Genomic DNA, 25,533 nt, shown 5'->3' on the forward strand with positions numbered 1-25,533 from the left:
TTCTGGAGGAATCCTCAACAAGGCAGAAAGAGCCAGCTTCCATCTCCTTTATGACATTAGAGTACTGGTTTATCTGGCCCACAGGATGGGAATTAATTAATCCATCTAACATACATATATACTAGGATAGAACAAACAAAAAAAATAACTGCCAAGATTTTCAAAAAAATGGGGGCTCCTAAGGGCTTGTCTACATGCCAAAATTGACTGGGATAGCTATGGCAAAATAATTATTCCAAAGTGAATAAATACACTTTGGAACCAGCCTTACTCCAGATTACCTGGAAACAGGGAAGGCAGGTTCTGAGTCTAGTCCAGGGGTCAGCAACCTCTGGCACGCAGCTGGCCAGGGTAAGCACCCTGGCGGGCTGGGCCAGTTTGTTTACCTGCTGCGTCCAGCCAATTGCGGCTCCCACTGGCCGCAGTTCGCCGTCCCAGGCCAATGGGGGCTGCGGGAAGCAGCACGGGCCGAGGGATGTGCTGGCCGTGGCGTCCCGACACCCCCATTGGCCTGGGACGGCGGACCACGGCCATTGGGAGCTGCGATCAGCCAAACCTGCCGACGTGGCAGGTAAACAAACTGCTTACCCTGGCGAGCCGTGTGCCAGAGGTTGCCGACCCCTGGTCTAGTCTTTGCTTCCTGGCTCTGACTCTCTTTCAACCCTTGGCTATGGCATTTTGGACTCTGCTCTGACCTGGTCTCCTGTCACAATAGAGGACTTCTGACTTTTCTGTGTCCTTGCATTGTAATTTTTTCTGTTCAACCAACAGCACAGCCTCTCTTTGGCATTACCCAGGGGATGAAGATCGAAAAAATTGTTGTGTTAGAATTTTAAAAGAATGATATTTTGACAGGGGAGACGTTGCTTCATATGAACATCTTATTTATAAGATGAATGACAAAATTAAGGAGTTTATGGGGAAAATACACCTGTCACATAAAGGAAAACATAGGTTTTCAAGTGAAAGGCATGTGAGATTGCTCATGAGGTGATGTTGCAGTCTAGGACTTTGTTTTAACGTGTGTATTGGTGGTTCCCCATTAATCTTATGCATAGTTTTGTGTTGATGTTTTAAAACAAATTATTTAGATTAATCTTTTTATATACAATAATATGCAGTTTCTGATTCTCTAAATTGGAGTCACACACACACATATCCCTGGCCTAATTTAGGATCTAATCCCAAATTGACCTGTACACCCCATATTCAATTATTCAAACTTCCTTTTATCTGAATATTTTAATGTCCCAGATGCCATTCCTGGTTCAGCCTAAATCAGTTTCATAATAAAGTTAGACCTAGTTTATTTGTGCTTGGTTGAATAGCACCTCCAGTATTCCCAAAATATTATAGATAACTTATTTTGCAGCATATATGAATTATTGTTCCAAACGGGAAAATAGTTCAGATTAAAATGGAGTTTGCATGCAAGTGTGAGGTTTGCATGTGGTCTGACTACCTTAGAATAGGTGTTCTAGTACCATGGTGATCACAGCATAAAGACTGAGGCACTCAGATACTATGATAATGGAGCTCATATAGATACCTAAAACAGACAGGATAGTCTTTTGTTAATGCAGAATTTAATACATTTTTTGAGATGCCATAAGTGCAAGAAGGCTCTGACCTTTCTATTATAGGGGAAGATGAAAGCATTAATATTTTTAAATGTGGCTGGCAACCAATAGCTTTTGGTAGAACAGTTTTAATTGGCCCTTGCTGGATAATTTCAGAAGGTAATAAAAAAGAGATTAAATATGCAGAAAAATAAAGGAAAAAACAGAATAGCTGAAACTTTACACACAGAGAAATCAGGAAATTCAAAAGTAACGATTCCTATAGCAACAATGACTTTTCAGAATATCCCATAGAGTACTTACCTAAAAGGTGATAGATCCCAATTCAAATCCCTTCTCCCCCTCAGGAGAAGGAGGCGGCTTGAACCAGGGGTCTCCCACATCCCAGATGAGTGCCCTAACTTCTGGGCTAAAAGTTATGAGAGAAGTCCTCCTCCCCAAAGACACTCCCTCATCATCTTCTTGATAAAATGGCTTATGCACATAACACTAAGAGAGAGCTTGCAGCTGAGAATCCCAGACTGAGGGAGGTGCCTTCCACAGCCCAGATTTACCTCTGAGGTCTGGTCTACAGAACAGCCCTCTACCGGTATAACTACGTCACTCAGGGGTATAAAAATTCCACACCCCTGAGCAACGCAGTTATACTGACCTAACCCCCTTGTAGACAGTGCTACGTTGACAGGAGAGCTTCTCCCACTGACACAGCTACTGTCTCTTGGGGAGGTGGATTAACTAAGCCAATGGGAGAGCTCTCTCCTGTCGGTTAAGAGTGTCTTCCTTAAAGCGCTACAGCAGTGCAGCTGCATTGGCGAAGCATTTTAAGTGTAGACTTGCCATGACAACACATCAGAGTTTAGCACCCCCCACCCCTCTGGTTGGCATCTCCCATTGTCTATCTGCCATAAGCAAGAGGAGAGAGAGAGAGAGAGAGAGAGTCTACCTTAGGCGAGGACCTGCCTAGTGTGCTGGCTTTAGCAAACCCCAGTCTGAGGTGCCTCTCCCTCCCCATTGTATAGGGAGCCTAGCTGCTGAACTCAGGCGTTGCGGATCCCAGTAATTTTTGAGGTGCCTAAAAATTAGGCATGGCAATGCTCAGCCTCAGCACACCTAAGGTTCTTTGTGAATCTAGCCCAGGGTCTTCATCCAGAAATGTTTACAATCTAAAGTAGGTCTTTCTCCTGTTAGCACTTCCCAAGATATAAAGGTTTGAAAGTAACTACTGCCATACAGCTAAGTTCCTTACATAAACATAAGGCATTCCTTCAGCATTCCCATTATGCAAATAAGCTGTGATAAATGTTTGAAAGAGATTAATCATCAGGAACTTTACATGCGTTTCTCTTACACAATGTATTTAGGGATCTATCCTGACCCACCAAGTCAATGAAAGTTTTGCTATTTACTTCCATGGAAATAGACTCAAGCCCTCAGACACATCTTGTGGATTAGTTTTAATATCTGTGTGTGCTTTATAATCCCTAAACAATTTCTGTGATGGTGACATCTTTTGATTTACATGCAGGGGTTGTTAGAAATTAATCAGTGAGGGGTTTTTTTAATGAGGCTTTTGAGGACTGTTAAAGTAAAATGAAAGGTTTAAGTGACAGATCTGTGGGAATTAATCAGCTGAGACTGAAAGAACAAGCTAGATTTAAAGGACTTTACACTAATCAGTTTGAGATAGCTGCTGGGCATTTGTATAATTGCCCAGGTGACTTGAGAAAAAGTTGGATACAGTTTCACTGCTGAGCATTATAGACGCTTCAGTATAGCATGTGCATTTCTTCAGTATAAGTAGCTAAAATTGTGTAATTCTAATGATTAGCTTTATAAAACAATGATAAACATCATCTTGTGGGCTTAATCTATGTAAAATAAAATGGAATTATAATTTAATTCTCATGAGAGGCCCAGATTCTAACCTTTCCATCTCCCACTTAGATCAGACTGATAGCCCTAACAGATGTCCTATTCACAGAGGGTAAAATGATCAGATCTAACAAGCTAGCATAATTAGGCTTTTTCCAGAACAGGAGCGGAGGGGATGAAATGCAGCAACTATTAATCCAGGTCAGAGATGGGGTTGATGTGTAGTTTATGAGCTGGAGCAGCAGCTCCTAACCTTCTGTACAGCAAAGTCCAGCGGACAGGGCATTGGACTAGGAGTCAAGAGACCTGGGTTCTATTCCTGGCTCAGCTGCTGATTCACTTGGGCAAATCACTTGACCTTTCTGTGTTTCAGTTTCATAGTGGTTACATTCCAATACCCCAAACAGAGGGGGGCTCATTGTGCTGAGCACCGTACAAATCCCTGCACCTGAAGGATTTACAATCTAAAAAGCATAGCATTCTTATGCAGAGGTTCTGAACCACTGGGTCTGTGTAAGCACCAGGCCATTCTCAAAGCTCCCTTCTGCATCAGCAAATATGAAACCAGATGACAGTCCACCTGTCAACATGATAATTAATATGGGACACACACACACACACACACACACACACACAAGGCTGCTCCATCTACACCATCCTCCCAGCACAGAAGTTCCCTGTCAAAGGAGGCCTCGCTTGGGCCTTCTGTGAGCATATGAATTATAACCAAAATAATACAGCATGAACAATAGCAAAGTAAGCTGCCAGCACCACCCTGGCAATATGCCGGCTTCAATACTGTTCTGAAGAAAATACAAGTAGGAAGAGGAGGCTATCCCAGTATTCAGGTATTTGGTCAGTCTTTGCTTGTCAGTCTCAATGGAGGCAAACAATGTTGTCTGTTAATGCCAACTGTATTGTAATGGGATTGTGTTAAGGACACCTATCTACTGGCAAGTGGACTGAGCCCACCAAACTCTTTTCACACAGGGTACCAATCTCAATCCAAGGTCTTGAAACTATTTCTATAAAGCAAGTTTTAATGTGAAAAGTATTCATTTAATTCTCCATTAGCGACCTTACAATGTTTATTTTTAGTTATCTCTTGAATTCTGTCCCTGAAAGAAAGATGTGCTATACTACTTTTTCCCTTACTGAAGGTGGCAGGTGGAAGAGAAGTATGTGGCAGCTCATATCCCTCCAGACAGACTTTAAAATAGTAGTAAAGGCCAGATCCTGAAAACGTACTACACAAAGTAATGATATTACCATGTGTAGTCTCAGGGCTGGTCTACACTACCACGGTAAATCAATCTAACTTACGCAACTTCAGTTATGTGAATAATATAACTGAAGTCGATGTAGTTAGATGCACTTACCGTGGTGGCTACACTGAGCTGCGTCAACGGAAGATGCTCTCCCATCGACTTCCCTTACATTTCTCGGGGAGATGGAGTACACAAATCGATGGGAGAGTGCTCTCCCACTGGTTTAGCGCAGTAGTTCTCAAATTTTTGTACTGGTGACCCCTTTCACATAGCAAGCCTCTGAGTGCAACCCCCCTTTTATATATTTAACACCATTATAAATGCTGGAGGCAAAGTGGAGTTTGGAGTGGAGACTGACAACTCGCAACCCCCTCATGTAATACCCTCGCTACCCCCTGAGAGGTCCCAACCCCCAGTCTGAGAACCCCTGATTTAGCGTGTCTTCACCAGACTCGCTAAATCGACATTCACTGCATTGATTGCAGCAGTGCCGATCTACCGTAAGTGCAGACAAGCCCTCATTGTGAGACTGCTCACAGTAGTAAGCACTACATTCAGTAGTCTTTGCAAGATTTGGCCCGAACACTTTAGCTTTTGTTCGTTTTAAGTTTGCTTACTTTTTCTAACTTTTAATTTATTAAAATGAAACATAACACTTCCTACTCCTTCCCTTCACCCGAATGTATCTATTTTAAAAAGGAAGCAAGGGAAATACTATGAAATAGGGATGTACCTCTGACTGCAAGATAAATTTAAAGTGTTAGTGAGCTGCAAAAACTGCATCAACTCAACGGAACTGATTTTTGTCTCACCTGTTAACCTTGTCCGGTGTTCCTTTTCTGTTCATCTTCTTCCATTTTCAACAAGCCCATGTGTTTTCTGCCCTTTGCTCTGTTTTCTGGTTGTTGTTTTTTAAATGTGTGGAGAAGGGAAGGGTTAAATGCATAGGAAATGTCACTCCTGTGGTTACCAAACCCCATGTATCCATGATCCCCATACTTCCTGATGTCAGTGTTCTTGCAGCTGCCTGTAGAATTTGCATGCATGTATTCACGAGTGGAAGAAAAAAAGTAATCACAATGCTCAAAGGAGCAGCTAGCAATTTGTTGCTCCCTGTTCAATACAGTTTCACAAGGCCACTTTTTATTACACGTGTTCATTACAGTTACAAGTGCAGTTCGAAAGAACTGGCAGTATGTTAATAAGAACTGATGAAGATAAGAATACGCCGGTCAGAAGTTCAATATTTCACACTCTGGCTTCCTGAACACATCTGTATATATTCAAGATACTGCTTCATTCACTAACTACTCCCTCCCCACCCAAAACAAACTCCTCTGTTTGTTTTTATAAAGAAAGAGCCATTCAGTAAAGAAGGACTGAAACTATCCAGGCAGTTTGACTATAAATTTGCCACTGTACATACTTGCAATGCATGTTGAAAAGCTGGGAGAAGTCTTCAAAATGTTTTGTGAAAAACTGTTGTCAAAACTTAGGAAAAAGAATTCAACCAGCTCTATAGATTAATATACCTTGAAATGGCAACGAATTATTTCCCTTAACATTGGATGCATTACTTTTCTTGCGGGGGAGGGGGCTGTTGCTTTAAATGCAGTACATAGTTAACATATCATGAGAGAAATGTGTTGTTTGTATTTAAGATTAGGGAAGCAGGAGGGGTTATGGCAACATTTCCCATGCTATATATACCATGAACATAAGACTAAGCAAAAAACAACCAGCTAATGAGGAAGCTTTCAAAGAAGTAGACAAAAAATAAAAATCTTGCCAAAAAACAAAATGACCCACTCTACTGTAAACACTTGTATGTCTGAAGCAAAAACCAAAGCAATGCCTAAAATGCCAACCTCAGCATTTTTAACTTCTTCAGAAATATTCTTCTCTGTGAGGAGAGAGCTTCCGTCACAATGTAACTGCAGCCTAAACTCTGAGGAAAGTAAAGATGGGGGGAGCGCCCGCAATTTAATATATTACAACCCATCCATCAACCACTCCTATAAAGCTCTTTTGTTCTAAGTTCATGGTTAGAAACCCAAGGTCAAGAGTGATCTTGCAAAATGCAAATCATAAAAATTGATCCAGACTTTCACCCCCTTCCCTTCTTGGGAAACACACAACTCTTCACAAAGAGATATTTTAGCAGGACTACCTACTATAGTGCCAAATGCATATATAAAGGGACACTATTAACTTAAAAACCATATTGTAAGATGTTACTTTAGTATTTTCTAATAACTTAGATGTTTTCTAATAACTTAGATGTTAAATCTTAAAAATGTAATTCAGTTCCAAACCTATGCTTTTATTTATTTATTTATTTGTTTTTTTAAAGTTTCAACAATGACAGGCAAAGTTAGTTTCACTTGCAGGTTTCTTACTACTGCAATGTTTGGACTGCAAATGCTGCAAGGGAATGTTTGTTGGTTTGAAAACAAATGTTTCCTCTGGAATAAAAACAAATGGAAACATTTCTACTGATGTTCAGTTTTAAAAAATCTAAACTTTGGGTCAAATTTGAGTTGTCAGTGCCTTTAAGAAGAAAAAAAATGTGGTGAATGTAAAGATAAGGCAGACAGATTTGACAGTAAAGTAAATAGAACTTTAAAATATTTCACAAGCCTAAATACTTTCCTCAGATATGCAACAGAAAAATAACTTGAGTTCATTATATTTAAGGCAGATTTTTCAAGGAACATACAGATGAGATTCCACAGCAAAAACAACAGGAATACTTGTGGCACCTTAGAGACTAACAAATTTATTAGAGCATAAGCTTTCGTGGACTACAGCCCACTTCTTCGGATGCATATGCATATATGCATATATGCATCCGAAGAAGTGGGCTGTAGTCCACGAAAGCTTATGCTCTAATAAATTTGTTAGTCTCTAAGGTGCCACAAGTACTCCTGTTCTTTTTGCGGATACAGACTAACACGGCTGCTACTCTGAAACCTGTCAACACAGCAAAAATCACCACCAAAGAGGTGTCAAATACCTGAAATTATCACGTTGTTATCCAAGAGCATATTTCCCATAGGTGCTATAGCCCATCTAGGTATGCTGTGCAAAGATACTGTCAGGTATCACAGTAAAGAGAAACTCCATCCTGGAACACAATTAATTTTCTTCATTTTAGGATGATTTGGTAAGTTACTGTGTGAAACTGCTTTGAATCAACACCTCAAAACTTTATTCCACAAATTTACATATAACATCTTCCAATCCCTTTGAGAACTTTACATACAGTTCCTTACAAACTGCCAGTTTGGCTTTATCAATGTGAAACTGGATGTTTTTGCTGGAGTTTATGAACTTTCCTTGGAAAGACTTAGGCAACAGTTTGCCATCCATGTGTTTAAGCAAGAAGTCATGTTGAATACTGGATACTTTTCCAGTCTACTAAAAATATTTTTAAACATTTTACCTCATTATTATTACCAATCTTTAAATCACAATCTCCATTTAAAGCATAATCATGAAAATGAGATATGAGAAAATGAGTTGGGAAACACTGCCAAAGATTTGTAGGAGGGTGATTATTTAGAAGTGTCTAAATTAAATGGAAATCAGGATGCTAGGGGAAGAGAATATTTCACTGGATGGGTGAATATTGTGGATGAGAGGAGAGGGGTCATGCTTCTTAAGTTTCTGATTGGACCTCACTTGCTTGTTCTCAGTGCGAAGAGAAATAGTTTATATGTCATCCTTCCTTTCTACAAAACTTAAAGTTCCATGGGGGTGGGCAAGAAACTACAGGGGAAAGAGTGTTCTATTATTTTAACCAGAGATCTACTTAGGATTTCTCATCAGAGCTATTGAATTGGTTGTCCCTCTTGCAGGGGACAGTTTTTGTGTTCAACCCATCTCCAACCATCCTCTCCTGAGTATTCAGGCTAGCAGAGACATCTCCGATAGCCACTTCAGGGTTTCCAAGAAGGCTATGTAACACTGCAGTCTCGTGTCTCTCAAACCTGCTTCTTCTAGGAAAGCTTCCTATTCCTATCTGTACAGCAATGATCTCCCCAAACCATCCTTTACCTGAATTGTCATCCTGTGTTTTGTCTTGTCTGTGTAATATTGCAAGCTCTTTGGGAACAAAGACAGTGTCTTGGGCTTAGTACATTTCTCTGTATATATACAGTACTAAATAAGTTCTTCATAATGATATAAAGACACCAGTGGTCAAAAGCAAGCAAAATTTTTATTCATTGTTCTTTTAGGACAAGCAACCCTAATCTTCAGATTGTCAATTGAAAACTAGACTTAAACCAATATACAAGTAGGTGAATTGCTTTAGTGCCCTTTTGGTGAACGTTTGGAGGAGTAGGAGTGCACGCAATGGCTTGTGCTCCTCTGTCATCTATTATGGCTCTGCTTTTAATGCTCTTACACATTAAGGCAAATAGGGGAGATACAAGAACAGCAATAATAAATGCACAGTCTATTTGCATTTGTTTTAACACTGCTAGGACCATGGGAAAACAAACTTGCAGTGCTAATCCTCAACCAGGTCAGGCCAGCACTGATGTAAGATATAGGCAATGTTACACAAGGGTTTTGGTAAGTTCATTAACAGGAGGTACTCCTTCAGTGAAAGTAGAAATTCTGCATAAGCATATACATTGCTGTGTTACAGAAGCATTTGTCAAAGGACATTTACTGTCCTGGATCAGATACAGATGTGGCCTGACACACCTGCAGCCTGAAGGGGACAGAGAGCCCACCCTGACTGTTCCCTGTGGGCTGTACGCTGTCAAAACCTGCCTGACAGGCTGTTCATGTGCTAATTAGTCTGATGCTAATACCTTCAGACGGTAGTTAGGGGTGTTGGTCCTGTGAAGATCTGCTGCTATACCTGTACCTTACCTTTAATCTATGTGTGTATTTTGTACACAATCATTATTCTATTTCCCCACCCTCTCCCTTCTTCTATAGTTAGTATGCAGACCTGCAATCTGTCTTCCACTACAGGCAGAAGTGTGTGTGTATTTATAATTTGCATGCAAAGGTTAATGGATAGACACCCCTCTTTTTTAAAACCTAGAATCTAGCAAGACAAAAAATAGACAAGAAATAGGCAGAAGTTTAAAAAAAAAAAAAAAAAAAAGCTTTTCAGAAATAACAATACAGTACATTTGACAAGTCTGTGTAATCCGATAATTTTATGAGTGTTACTTTTGTCCCTCCCCTTATTGTTTATAAAACCCACTTATTATTTCTTGTCCTATATTTAAACTGGAAGACAGGGACAGGGATTATATTTTACTCTGTTTCTACAATGCCTAGAATACACCTGTCTGCAATACAAATAACAAATGGTATAAAATACTTTGTAATGACTTATATAAATAATCCAATAAAGTATGTAACAATAGTATCAGTTAACCTACAACTCATGAGCATCATGTGTGTTTTTGGTATCAAAAATGCCTGGGCTGTCTGTTGGGAAATATTTTCAGTGTCAAATATATACATTTTTGGGAAGCAAAACATTAAGTCATAACCCAATCACCCTCACAGTAAAGTGGAGGGGAGTCGGAAGAGAGAGGTATTTTACTTTGTTATAAATTTAGACTATATAGAAGAAAGGATACCTCAGCATATTCGAACCTTGCTAAAACAACTTTTTGTAGTGCTAACAAGGCCAATTCAATCTTGGTGGATGTGGCCCATTGACAGAGCCAGAAGGGTACCCAGAAGTTACCTACTACAGGGCAGGCCCAACAAAGAACGCCACTTGCCATCACCTGCAGCCCCCAACTAAAACCTCTATAGCGCATCATCAAGGATCTACAACCTATCCTGAAGGACAATCCCTCACTCTCACAGACCTTGGGAGACAGGCCAGTCCTCGCTTACAGACAGCCACCCAACCTGAAGCAAATACTCACCAGCAACTACACACCACACAACAGAAACACCAACCCAGGAACCAAACCCTGCAACAAACCCCGGTGCCAACTCTGTCCACATATCTATTCAAGGGATACCATCATAGGCCCTAACCACATCAGCCACACCATCAGGGGCTTGTTCACCTGCACATCTACCAATGTGATATATGCCATCATGTGCCAGCAATGCCCCTCTGCCATGTACATTGGCCAAACCAGACAGTCCCTACGCAAAAGAATAAATGGACATAAATCACACATTAAGAATTGTAACATTCAAAAACCAGTAGGAGAGCACTTCAATCACCCTGGACACTCAACAACAGACGTAAAAGTGGCCATTCTTCAACAACAAAAAATTCAAAAACAGACTTCAACGAGAAACTGCAGAACTGGAATTAATTTGCAAACTTGACACCATCAAATTAGGCCTGAATAAAGACTGGGAGTGGCTGGGTCACTACAAAAAATAATTATCCCTCTGTTGATACTCACACCTTCTTGTTAACTGTAGAGAATGGGCCACATCCACTCTAATTGAATTAGCCTCATTAGCACTGACCTCCCACCTGGTAAGGCAACTCCAATCTTTTTATGTGCTGTATATTTATACCTGCTTACTGTATTTTTCATTCCATGCATCTGATGAAGTGGTTTATAGCCCACGAAAGCTTATGCCCAAATAAATTTGTTAGTCTCTAAGGTGCCACAAGGACTCCTCGTTGTTTTTGTTGATACAGACTAACACGGCTACCCCCTGAAACCTGTCAAACCTTGCTATTTCTAAACCCCTTTTGCATTAAGCGCTGAGTGCTACAACTACTTGAAAAATGCATCCTGTTTTTCATTTTTTTTTTTTTTGCAAAAAGCCTGCCCCATTCTTGTTGAAGAAAAATTCACAATTAAAAGTTTCTCAAGCACCTCTAATGAGCACATGGTTAATTGTACATTTTAAGGTTTATTTCTTAATATTTCCGTTTGCGAAACATCAGTTTTATCAACCTCCACTTAGATTTTCAAAGTGTTAAAATATATTCAGCTATTCAGTATCATCTCTGTGTAAATTAGGAAGAGAAGGGCTGCACAGTTGATTTAGGTCCTTTTCTTCCACCATACAACAGGAACAAAAGGTAGCTAGGAGGTAGCCTACTGAGCAGTCTTCAAGTCCTGCTGGGCTTCCTCTAAACAGAGTGCATCTGTTGCCGGAAGGCAACCCTAGCCAAAGCGGAAAACATGAGGCAGATGTCAGATTGCTGTTAGGTGGCAAGGCTTGCTTTCTTATTTAAACAAACCAACAAGAAAGCTCATCAGTACAATGTAACCAGGCTCGGAATGATTAAATTTAAATCAGCAAATGGAAGTAATAATTCTTTCTTCACTCAAACGCCGATACAAAAATGCTACCATGGCTTAAGTTTAGATTAAGAAAGGGAAAGAGTTAAAAACCATGATATGTTGTTATTTGAAAGTATCTGGTGAACTGTCTTGTTTTCATTTTCTATCTAGCAATCAAAATAGAAGAAATATTTCTGAATATATTTGGAATCTCAACTTCTGCTCTAAATTAAGTTGGTAGCTGGAATTTTTTATTTACTGTTTGAACAAAAATGTAATAGTCTAATTTTCAAGCATTCTAAGCAACCACATGCTTTAGCGAGAGTCCTTGGTACTCAGAAATTCTGAAAATCAGGACATAACTGATTAACTTTTTTTTTTATTGGCGACAAACATATTTATATTATCTATCAATACAAGTAAATAAATAAATTAATTAATAAACCTTCCAAGCCTAAATATAACCTACTGTAAACTGAAAAAGACAGGCAAAAGAGTTCCATTAAAATATATTCATTAACAAATCTACCAGTTGTCAAGATGTTAGCCTTCAATTTAAAATCCTGTGGACTTGCTACTGAAGTATATAATGTCATTTATTTTGAAATTAAGAAACTAAGCCTACTAGAACTATAAAATATAATTTAGTTAAGAAGCTGAGGGAACCCTACGCAACAAAGGAAAAGTGAAATGCATTCTATTGTATTTTTCACTTCAATTAAGTTATTTTCTGTTATATCATTGTGGTTTAATTTAAATGGAGTTGTCCTTGATTCACACCAATACAACTGAGCAAAATATGGCTTGTGTTTAAAATACGAAAAAAATAAGATTTCTCCCATAAAAAATATAAAGTTATTCTGCAGGAGGTTTTGATGCATTTCCATAAGCTACATTAGATATAGCTTCAATTTTGTTCCTGCACGCAGATACACTTTATAATTAGAGTAATGTGCTGGTTGCCAGCTCTTGGATCAGTTGGAAAGCAAGGGGAGGAAACCCCAACAGGTTAATAGAGTAGCATGTGTTCATTATTAGCAGGCCTTTGCAAGCCCTGCACTATTGGAGAGTCTTCTAAGAACTGACACTTACTTTAGGGAATGCTGACTCAGACAATCCAGCAGACTGATTCACAGGCACAGGTGCATGTTTGGAATATGCATGACATCCTTCCATTTTTGTAAATGCTCGTGAAAGGTGCCAGATGGATAGCCCTGGAGACTGAAGTTTCCCATTTATCCAGAGAACAGGGTCAGCACAGGCAGTAGTAATCTTGCCAAAATGCCACAACCCTGATCTGGAAGGCCACTTAGAAATGCGAGGATGGTATGGGCTCATTCACCTATAGATCTTTCTGCTGAGGCTGCTAACAAAATTGCCAATTGTGTGGTGGTTATTTGTGATGTGCAGACTTGCCCAATGGAAGTTGGACAGATCAATAAGCTTACTTTGCACAAACTGGTTATAGAGTTTTTAATTTGAAATATTCAAAAAGAGTGGTTCAGTTACTAACCCATAATCTTAAGTCTTCATATTCTAACTAACCAAAATTCTTATGAAATAACAAAATCTCAAATGAAATCAGTTTTGGTGCTTGGCTAGAATGAGTATCAAAGAAAAGTAGCACCACCACCCACAATTTGGCCTAATGTAACAAAAAAATACAACTCTCAGCTGACCCAAGGAGGGGGATGGGGGGGGAGGAAGCTTGGAATTACAATAACCCCTCCCTCTCAAGTAAGACTACACTATATAATGTACAAACATCTTACAAAGTCCACCCATACTAGCCTATGTTTGACCCGCACGTACATAGGCGTTTTCTGCAATCGCACAAGTGGTAAATTACTGACAATAGCCAATCAGTAAGGTTCATACCCAGCCTACACCCATGAATAATACTATAATTACCAGGTTGGTTTGATCTTTTCAACAAAATTCAGGATACGCTTTGATCATGTCTTGCTTATAGCTACTCCAGAACTAGAAAAGAAACTGGGACCTTAATGCATAATCACTGTGATTTTCAACACATTTTTCCAAGTCTCACGTTATTTCTCAACCCCTCCCTCTTGTACTGCACCTAAAGGGGTAGTCTAGTCAGGTTAGCGAATAAAAGGAAATTCAGCAAGTCAAGCAAAAAATTATTTTTTTCCTTGCGTCTCTGGAAGGTAATATTACCACAGAGGGATGTGCATTGGTTTTAAATATATTAAATAAAAAAATACATCCAGTGTTTGGTTTCACATTGTCATTGCACATTTAATTATGCTATGTTATTTGACCTAGGTAACACTGAGTGTTACATATTCAAATAAATGGCAGCAGATACCAGAGGGAAGGGAAGTTTCCCTTTCTTCTTGCAAACAAATTAATGAAACACAGAAATTGCCCTGCTGACCGAGGTCCATCAAGTTTAGTATCCTGTCTCCAACAGTGGCCAACGCCTAATACTTCAGAGAAAGATATAAGAATACCACAGTAGGCAGATGTGGGATAGCCTTGCCCCCATATAGGTCTCATTCTAAACACTAACGGTTAGAAATTGGTTTACACCTTGAAATCTGAGGTTTTTAGCAATTTCTGTGGCTTTCATTCTGTCTCCCCCCTAACGCCCCCCCCCCCGCAATAATTTTCCTGCAAGAACCTCACATTAGCTGTTCAGAAGAGAAGACCACAAGACTAAGATTACTAGCCCTCCCTCAACCAAACTGAGACTGGACCAACACTAACAGGAAAAGCCATTTTGATGGCACTATTATTGCATCTTATAATATCTGAATATTTGGGATGCAGCGGTAGGGTGGCTTCTTTAAAAAAAACTAGATATTTTGTAGTTTAATGCATTAACCATGTATCCTTAAAATGAGACTACCTCTTTTTTCCACAAAGGTGTTTCTAGAATGTTCAGTCAACCAGAGGATCTAAGGCAGTTAATTTATAGGTGCCATATAATAGATCTCTAAGAAATGTACAAAGCAGCTACAGATTTGAGCCAAAGAGTGTCCCGTTTTCAAAACAGGGAGCCAAATCCTCATCAAATTGAATTCACCTGGAGTTCTGCCATTCAGTATGCCTATGGGAAATCCTATTCTAACTCAAGCTTTCTTTCTGCTCGGTTCAAATGAAATCTCCTCAGGGTCAGGTTGAATTTCCACAGATAATTAGTCTTGAAAAAAATAAATACGACAATGGTTAAACTGCTCCTAAGCAGCATTCTCCATAATTAAGAATGGGGTAAAAAACTCTTTACATTCCAAATTAACTCTCTATTTGTAGGGGAGTTTTGTTATAAATTATTTAACATCTGAACTTTGCTCCTGGACCTTCAGGTTTCTCTTCTGTGAGCCCAGGAGGACTGTATGCTAGACTGTAGTCACAGCAGTCAGACTAGCATCTGTGGAAGCAGTATAGTACCCGAATGTGGTCCAAAAACACCATTAGAATGAAGTTTTTGATCCAGAGGGGAAGCCCCTCCTCAGTGAAGATTTCTGAACTGCACACTGCCCTCTGTTCAAACAGTGTTTATTACTAGGTGGCAGATATTTTATACAATCCTTCATTCTACAAGAAGCTACTGTCAGACCAATAAATCAGTCAGTCAGTCCATCATCCTTAGCCCACTGCTGATGCTGTCCTGAACAATGTTCACTTTGGTAGTTGGGGGCAGAGAACAGGTTTCCCTACGAATAAGCTGAATAAAGCTTCCTGTTCAGCTAAAGCAGGAAATGTGCTCCAGCACTGCCTTGTTCACAAAGAGTGGGAAATACTTACTAAACAAAATAGCAGGAGATGAAACCTAAACTCAATTGTGCTAATGAGTCTACAGTTCCCTTGTATCAGAAAAACAGAAAGCCAGACTTCTGCAAGGACTCTCTGTCTACCTCAGTTTACCTCTCTCTGATATTAGCAAGTTCATGTTTGTTTTTAAGTGTGTGCGTATTATATATATACTTCTGTATGAACAATTTAGAAAGTATAAAATGATGCATTTCCTACATATTGTGCTATATCTTCAGGACTGATAGAGTTATGGATACAGGCCATGTCTACACTACAGGCGCTGCAGCAAAATAGCTATGGTGCTATAGCTATGCCATTGTAGTGTCATAGCATAGACGCTGCCCAAGGTCAGAAGGGATTTCACCTCCCAAAGTGGTGATAGCCAGGTTGATGGGAGCATTCTTCTATCCACCTAGAATCAGGGGTGACAATTTTTCACACTCCTGAGCACCATAGCTAAGTTGACAACTTAAGTGTAGACCAGGCCCTAGAAAACACCAGTAGTTAAGTCCCCACACATACCACAGGAGTCAGTTTCTTCTGCAGCAGCACAACGTGTAAAAAACAAATCCCACCCTAGTATGGGAGACATCTGACCCAGAAAATTTCACAAGGTTCATTTCATAGTATTTCCTTCCTAATATCGCCTTGAAGAAGCAGAAAGGGCCAGGGAAGAGGCAAGAGTTGTGACCTCCCAGGCCTGTGAACAGTGTGATCCACAGAGAAGGAAAGCAGTGTTAATATTTGCATAGATATCGAATATCTCCTCCCAGCCCCTACAACAAATACATGACCTGTCGGATCTCCAGAACAGGCTGATCAATGCTATGTAGCCAGGCTTATGTTCTACTTTGTGTGCTCCTCAGCCAAAAGCCACCTGATCAGAGGAGTTTTCTGATCAAAGTGGAAGCAGGACGGCCTGATGTCGAGAACTTCCTCTCATTGTTCCATCAATTGGGTAAGCAGAATGAAAGATAGTAAAATGAACATGTAACTACCTTGTCTTCACTCTATTAAATCGTGGAGAGCGTCTTCAGACTAATTTTCTAAATGCAAAAGCTTATAATGCAGATTGTATGTACAAAATAATTAGAAGATTTATTCTATAAAACACTTGTAAGTCATACTTGTAACTAAATAGAATTGAAGCATCTAAACAGTCAAATTAGATTAAGCAATCTATCTGGTAAAATCCAGGAATTCACATTGGATGGATGCTTTAGGATTAAATTTTAAATGAGGGTTAATTGAGTCTGTAAATTTGCAGGAAAAAGCATGCTTTTAATCTGCATAAACACTCTTCTGTTTACATCACCATATTTACATATAGGATGAGACCCGGAGTGCTTCCTAAAAGGTGCTGAGTGCCCTTGACTCCCCTAAAAAGCAATGACATTTGAGGGTGCATAGCACCTCACCTTATCAGGCCCCAAATGAGTAAAGAAAAGGATGCAATTCACTCAAGAGCCACTACTGTCATCTCATTAGTATTTGTCATTTTATGAGCAGCGGACAATCATTCCTAGTAGGCTCACACTTGCATTCACTCCCAGTCCCCATCTTAGCTGTGAAGTTTAAAATCTGAAATTTTCCCTTTTTTCACTGAAGTTTGCACAGTGCCTTGAAGATGAAAAGCTATATATAAGTGCTACTGTTGTTGTTATTATAACTAGTGTGTTTTACAAAGGCATACAACAATGAGGAAATTACATAAGCTTAATGAAAACCTGGGGGAGGAGGGGAAGAGGCTCTGCATGCTGCTCTTGCCCACAGGCACCACCACCCCGGGCCAATGGGAGTGTGGAGCCGGTGCTCAGGGTAGGGACAGCACGTGGAGCCCCGTGGCCCCCACGCCTAGGAGCTGGACCTGCTGGCTGCTTCCGGGGCGCAGCGCGGTACCAGGACAGGTAGGGAGTAGCCTGCCTTAGACCCGCAGCACCGCCGCCCGGACTTTTAATGGCCCAGTTATCAGTGCTGACCGGAGCTGCCAGGATCTCTTTTTGACCAGACATTCCAGTTGAAAACCGGACACCTGGCCACCCTAGACACGTGTATTCTTTACTGGTTTGAAAAGTCTAAACATCCTTCTGCATCCAGGGCACTCAGTGAATGTATTTTAATTAACACATTCTTTAAGCAGAACAGATTTTCTCCAAAATGAGCATTAGGGAGACCAAAGGTAGATAACTAAAAAGAACTAGCTGACAGTTTAAAACAATTTTTAAATTACTAATGCTATTAACACACAAAAGTACAGGATGTCATAGCAGCATTAAGGAACATATGGGCCTTACACTCAGTTATGTAGTCAGACAAACAAGCATACTGCATGGCTGTTTAGAGAATGACTAACTACCAAGATTCGAAGACAAAAGGGTTTGTTGTGGTTATGTTGCCTCCACTCCTGCCCCACCCTTGTGTGCACATATTGTTCTAAAATAAACTATAACCCATATTTAAAAACAAAAAAACAAAAAACAAACCTTAATATTCCTAAACAGAGTGAAAGCAGTTCCCTACATTCTGGGACCAGTCAGGAATGAGTAGTTTAGAGCAACCACTACCTTCTGGCTGCTTGACGAATACTGGCAAACTTTAAGGGAGTCCCATCCCTCTCTCTAGGCTGAAGGAATGCAAGTCATGATGATGATGGGATCCTCAATCCAAGGAGGGATTCTCTGGGCTCTAACAGGTACAAAGAAACTTTTGAAAGCTCCATAACACAAAAGTTAAACCAAAATACTTAACCACCAACTGCAATATTATTAATGAAAAGTCAATGCTTTTCAGCAATTTGTGCACCAAAACAACTATTGTTATTCATAACATTACTTTCCTTCTGCAAGCAATAAGGATCTGACAACTGAAAACAATGTTAATTGATTTACTCTCCTCTGTTCCTTCCCTTCAGCTAATAGTTTCTTATGTGAAGCTTTTATTGTGTAGGTATGTTATTCTGAAAAGCAAATATTTGTGACACTGGTATACAAAACAAAACCAAACATAATTAAACTACTCTCTTTGTTTTGCAGATATTTCCTTCAATGCCAGCACCACGGGGTTAAACTTGCAGACAAGCCTTGACAGCTTCCATTACAGATGAGTTCATGATGTTAACTACTGTTGATCACCCCACTAAATCTCATTTTCAAGAATACAAGCAGAAGAAAGCATCTCACAAGAGAATTAACAGGTAACATTAAACTGCATATTAAAATGGTTAGTCTGAACAGCAGCTATAAAAAGTTGTTAGTTACCCAAAATAATCCACAGAAAAGTTGCTTCACAAAAGTCTTTTCTAAAATATTTTTTTAAATATAAACATAACTCACTATTAATTAAATACAGCTCAATAAACTACATAACTTTATTAATTAAATGAGGCTTTGTAAATTATGGAGGCATAAAGAAAAAGCAATGCAATTTGTCTACACTGGAGAGGCATCTCTAAAAGCATGAGGAAGGCAGAATAGAAGAAATATGTATAGTTCTGGAAACTTAAATACACAAAGACATTAAAATTAAATTTAAATGTAATTGTCAAATTAAAAGGGAATTCAGAGAAAAGAAAAAAATGAAAAATAATTCTTGAGTACTGTACTTTTCACGTGGTGTAAGAAGTGAGGTTGGTTGGGATTACTCCATCTTTGGCCTACATTTTGGAGTGCCAGAACACGTGCCAATAGGGTGACTGACCAGATAGCAAGTGTCTAAAATCAGGACACTTTTTTTCAGGGGGTATAGTCGCTATACAACACAAAGCCCCTAATGTTGAGATGCCTGGTCACCCTACAGGCCAAGAAACTACATCTATCAGGTGAGTACCCTTTGATGTACCCTTTTCTCTGTGTCAGTTGAAAAATGTAGTGATTATAGGAGTTTTCTGAGATATACAGAATCGTCTTCTTTCCACCAAATTGTGTGTGCATGCTTGGGAAAGCGAAGGTAATATCTGAAAGCAGATCTTCCACTCTTTTGTACTTAATGTAGTCTATACAAACTGAAATGTAATTCCCTTGGTACTTGTTTAGACAGCTTTTAGGTCCCTTCTCACAATGAATTGATTTGGTGACTAACAAAGATGGACCTAAACCAAAATCCAAATATGAGGGATTCAAAATCCAAGGCCAAATCTAAGTTTTGCAGCTTGAGCTCTATATTGAGTTATAAATTCAAATTTGTGATTAGTCTGCATATAAGAGAGTATCATATAAATGAAAGTCAAGTCAGAAGAACCATGGAACAGAGAAAAAGAATTAACAAAATGTTTGGAAGAACTGAAGTATATACAAATTTTAAAATGTTAACTGAAGTATGCACAAGCAATCTGATGAATGGCTATGACTGAACTGGTTAAAAAAACAGCATAAACCAGACAAAAAAAAAAGTCTCATAGTTACTGTGCCATATTATAGCTGAAAACTAGTAGTGTTTAAAGTACTGACAAACAAACAAGTCCCTCACCCTGTACCGTCAGTTTACTGTCCTTTATCCTACAGCCTTGCTTTTCACTGAATCAGATCAGTGACAGGCAGAAAGACTGGAAAAAACCCTCCATGCTGAAAACTTCACTACCCTCAGCCAGCAGGAAATTCCAACTGCTCCATGCACAGGAGCCAAAAAGAGAACTACTGGAACGAAATGTGGAGCTTAGTGTGAAAACCGTGTCGTGATCCCTCTGAACTTCAGTTGAGAGACAGAGGGGAGATGATTATGTGAAGCAAGCTTGGCTAGAGTTTTGTATTTCAGTGAGAGTGGATGGCCAGGTTGGGGAATGTTTATTGGGCTCCAAATTATTAGAAATAAGAGCATTCAACATGTTTTTTTTTTTTTTAAACATGAAGTAATAATCCCCTCAGGATGTTGAGGGGAGGAGGCAGGCAGGCACTGAGGACAGATCTACAAGGGAAAATGCAACACATGAATGTCGCTTATCTAATACGTTTTCTAATGTGATGCATTTTCCAATGTGTATATAGGTTTGTCGCGTTTCATATCATGTTAATACCAGTTAGACAGGACAAGCTGCCTTTTCAAATGTTTTCAGCTGGTCATAGCTAACAGCTAAACCACAACCATTTAACACGTTTTTAAACAACTGGCTTTTAGCCACACCACGTTAACATGTTAGTTAACATACTCTTCCCAGCGCAAACAAGGCCTAAAACCCTAACCGTGCAAACTGCTCCATGCTAAATTTATGGGGCTCCCTGCGGCGCAGGGGCCCGCCCATTTCGAGTAGCTTTCATGCTGCGAGCCGGCCTGATTAACAGCCTCAAAACAAACCATCAGCTCAGCCCTACGGATTCCCCGGCCCCGCCTAAGAGTTTGGCCATCCTGGCATCAATCAGGCACGCAGAGGTGGTGCGCGGGCTGGTACATTTCCCTGGCAGTTTTGCAAGGGCGGGACAGATTCCCCAGTGGAGGGGCCAGGCTCGGGAGAGCCACCAGTTTCGATGTGTCCCTTTCCCCCAGTTAACCCTGCAAAGCTGGGCAGGAGCCGAGCGTCTGCTCCCTTAAAGCCGGCCGGGTTCTTCCCTCAGTCTGAGCTGGGCGGACTAACTACGGGGACTGGAAAAACCTTAACCCCCCCTGTTCACGCACAGATCTGCATCCCCCCCGGTCCTTACTGCAAATACAGCTCGCTGGGCTCGGGCCGGCCAGCTCCAGCCGGGGACGGGCCGGGTGGCGAGCCCGGCCCCCGCAGCGAGCCACCCCAAAGCGGGCGCGAAGAAGTTGGCAGCAACTCACGGATTTTAACTCGGCGGTGGTCGAGGCGGGCGCTCAGAGCGCGCAGGGAGCCCAGGCGGCGCTGGAGCCGGGCGCTGCGTCGACACAGGGCGTCCGCTTGGCTCTGGATCTCGCCGAAGATGTCGCTGGCGCAGCGGGAGAGGTCGGAGAGCTGCCAGAGCAGGGAGACCAGCGAGTGCGAGCTGACCTGCTCCAGCGAGCCGAACAGCAGCAGCCCCGCGCCGCGCCGGCGCCCGCCGCTCCCAGCCCCGCCGGCCGCCTGCGCTCGCTCTTTGTCCCCCGCTTTGGCTGGTCCCAGCAGAGCATCTCCTCCGGCATCTTCCAACCTGCACAGCTTCAGGGGCTCCACCGTCCTCAGCGGGAAAGGCATCTCCGGGGGTTACACTTCCCGGGAGCAAGAAATCCTCATTCAAAACCAAGAGCCACAAGAGTTCAGAGGGAAATCCGACAATCCACAAACTTTTCCCCACCCTCAACTCCGCAGAGAGATTACGGGGGGAAGAGACTTCACGCTGCACCCCGGGAGAAGCCCTGAAAGGAGCTCACGTGCGGGAGGTGCAGAGAGAAGTCCTGCTGGCCATGGGGCAGCAGGAGGCACATTGCACTCAGGGAGACAGAGGGGAAAGAAGCTGGCTCAGTGGGAGGGGGGAGGAGGAGAAGCGGTGAAGTTGTTTGCAGCGAGGAGACAGGAAAACAGCCGGAGTTTCTCCCCCCAAAGTGGAGCTGGGGAGGAGGAAGCGGGGGGTGGGGGGTTAGAGTGCCCTGGCTACAGCCACAAAGAAGGGAAACCAGGAAAAGAAAAGCGGAGGAGAGAAAGGGAAATAAAAAGCCCAAAACAGCCACCTGGGGCTCCCTGAGCTGCTACACTCACTCCTCTGAACCTCCACCCAAACTCTAAACCAAACCCGGAAAGCGAAAGCAGGAGGGAGAGAGGGGGAAGGGGGAAATAAACACGCACACCAACAAACCTGGGAAAAGAAAAAGAGGCCGCCGCCTACCTGTGGCTTCCCGAACTGGAGCCTCTGCCAGAGCCTCACCCCTGGCAGCCAGCAGCAAAGGTGAAAAGAAAGCCTGCCTCCACTCTGCCAGCCCCTCTGGGGACCAGCTGAAGTGGGATCATCTCTGCCTCGCCCACCCGGTATCAGTCAGAACTTCACTCTTCCCAGAAGGGAAAACTACCCTCCTTTGTCTTCTCCTACCAACCAAAACTTGACTCTACCCACAGGGGTTTTCAACCTTTTTTCATTTGCAGACCACTAAAAAAAATTGAATGGAAAGGCAGACCCCTTTGGAGATGTTAGGCATGGTCTGCAGCCCACAGGTTGAAAACCACTATTCCATGATAACCACCTTTCACGCAGGGCCAGCTTTAGGAAGTGCAGGGCCCGATTCGAATACCCGGCGGCGGTCCGGGTCTTCGGCGGCAGGTCCTTCACTCGCTCCGGGTCTTCCGTGGCACCAAAGGACCCGCCGCCGAAATGCCGCGGAAGACCCGAACCACCGCTGGGTGAGTAAAAAAATTAAAAAGGCGCCTAAGTTAGGTGCTCTTCTTTAGGGCGCGGGGCCTGCTTTCATGGACCCCTGAGACATAGTCTGCAGACACCCCATACACACGCAAGGAATCCATGGACCACTGGTTGAAAACCATTGCCCTAGAGAAAAACAGGAGTACTTGTGGCACCTTAGAGACTAACAAATTTATTTGAGCATAAGCTTTCGTGGGCTACAGCCCACTTCTTCGGATGCATAGAATAGAACATATATCGAGGAGATATATATACACATACCGAGAGCATGAAAAGGTGGGAGTTGTCTTACCAACTCTGAGAGGCCAATTAAGTAAAAGAAAAAAAAATTAGCCCAGTACAGACAGTTTGATAAGAAGTGTGAGAATACTTACAAGGGGAGATAGATTCAATGTTTGTAATGGCTTACTTCAAAAATTATTCTTCTCTTACTTAATTGGCCTCTCAGAGTTGGTAAGACAACTCCCACCTTTTCATGCTCTCTGTATGTGTGTATATATATATATATATATATCCTCAATATATGTTCCATTCTATGCATCCAAAGAAGTGGGCTGTAGCCCATGAAAGCTTATGCTCAAATAAATTTGTTAGTCTCTAAGGTGCCACAAGTACTCCTGTTCTTTATGCGGATACAGACTAACACGGCTGCTACTCTGAAACCTGCCCTAGAGAGAAGCATAGGAGACCCTCACTGCATCTCAGCTCTCACTTTTCTTACACTACTAGACAGTACTCAAGAGCATTCAAGGCACAACCTCTTTTTAAACACACACACAAGTCAGAAGCCACACACTTAGCATATTTTAGTGATTGTTTTGTAATTAATGTATAGTGTAGGTTTTCAGATAAAAGTGGCCCCTACACAGAAACAAAATCCAAATAAGCCAGCACAACATGCAAGGTTATAAACCAAATGAGTTACTTCTGTTCTGGGACCGCCTCTGTTCAATATCTTCATTAACGACTTAGATATTGGCATAGAAAGTACGCTTATTAAGTTTGCAGATGATACCAAACTGGGAGGGATTGGAACTCCTTTGGAGGACAGGGTCATAATTCAAAATGAACTGGACAAATTGGAGAAATGGTCTGAGGTAAACAGGATTAAGTTTAACAAAGACAAATGCAAAGTGCTCCACTTAGGAAGGAACAATCAGTTTCACAAATACAGAATGGGAAGAGACTGTCTAGGAAGGAGTACGGCAGAAAGGGATCTAGGGGTTATAGTTGACCACAAGCTAAATATGAGTCAACAGTGTGATGCTGTTGCAAAAAAAAAAAAAAAAAAAAGCAAACGTGATTCTGGGATGTATTAACAGGTGTGTTGTGAGCAAGACACGAGAAGTCATTCTTCCGCTCTACTCTGTGCTGGTTAGGCCTCAACTGGAATATTGTGTCCAGTTCTAGGCACCGCATTTCAAGAAAGATGTGGAGAAATTGGAGAGGGTCCAGAGAAGAGCAACAAGAACGATTAAAGGTCTTGAGAACATGACCTATTAAGGAAGGCTGAAAGAATTGGGTTTGTTTAGTTTGGAAAAGAGAAGACTGAGAGGGGACATGATAGCAGTTTTCAGGTATCTAAAAGGATGTCATAAGGAGGAGGGAGAAAACTTGTTCATCTTAGCCTCTAAGGATAGAACAAGCAGCAATGGGCTTAAACTGCAGCAAGGGAGGTTTAGGTTGGACATTAGGAAAAAGTTCCTAACTGTCAGGGTGGTTAAACACTGGAATAAACTGCCTAGGGAGGTTGTGGAATCTCCATCTCTGGAGCTATTTAAGAGTAGGTTAGATAAATGTCTATCAGGGATGGTCTAGACAGTATTTGGTCCTGCCATGAGGGCAGGGGACTGGACTCAATGATCTCTCGAGGTCCCTTCCAGTCCTTGAATCTATGAAAATGCAGGCAGTGTTGTAGCCCTGTTGGTTCCAGGATATTAGAAAGGCAAGGAGGGCCAATTAAAGAAATTACCACCACCTCCTTGTCTCTCTTACTTCAATATGTAATGCTGGCATAGATGAAAACCACAACCTCCATCCTCACAGTTGTTCCTTCTCTGCAACCATACAGTATTCTGTTGGGGTGCTCTTAATCATGACTACTATACTGGGATATCCCCTATGGAACCAATTTAGCTTTGTGTTAGTGAATGGCAATGACTGCTGCTTAATTGGATGATTGTCCAATTTTTGCTGCATGTGTAGAGAAGAACAAAATCAGACTGCTTGTGGAAAGGGGAAAGGGAATCGGGGGTGGGGGTGGGGGGGAGAATGGTAAATAGCTATTCTGCCCTCTTAACTGCAGCATAATTTGGTATCCAAGATACTTGAAGTAGTAGAAACTCTCCCACTGCAGTTTTGGCATTAGCTATGCTATGAAATTTTATGAAAACTGGGTTAGTTGCATCAGTGGGGATATCTATTTGAAGTCCTTACACAGAGGTTAGTGCTAATGGGAGGACACAGTCAATGGGAGTATAATAGGAGCAGTTGCTGAACTGCT

General features: G+C 41.5%; 1 protein-coding gene across 9 annotated transcripts in view; it reads right to left on the bottom strand.

Moving 5' to 3' along the window:
- The window catches only part of NHSL1 (NHS like 1), a 244,036-nt gene extending 222,021 nt beyond the window's left edge, over nt 1-22,015 (bottom strand). For all 9 annotated transcript variants that reach the window (XM_065590262.1, XM_065590261.1, XM_005280349.4 and 6 more), the window contains exon 1: nt 21,505-22,015. In XM_065590262.1, the coding sequence (XP_065446334.1) occupies nt 21,505-21,874 (370 nt within the window). In that variant the 5' untranslated portion in view covers nt 21,875-22,015. The remainder of the gene's footprint in view (nt 1-21,504) is intronic.
- Nucleotides 22,016-25,533: the final 3,518 nt, after the last annotated feature.

The sequence above is a fragment of the Chrysemys picta genome, chromosome 3 (assembly GCF_011386835.1).
Source record: "Chrysemys picta bellii isolate R12L10 chromosome 3, ASM1138683v2, whole genome shotgun sequence".
Lineage (NCBI taxonomy): Eukaryota > Metazoa > Chordata > Testudines > Emydidae > Chrysemys > Chrysemys picta.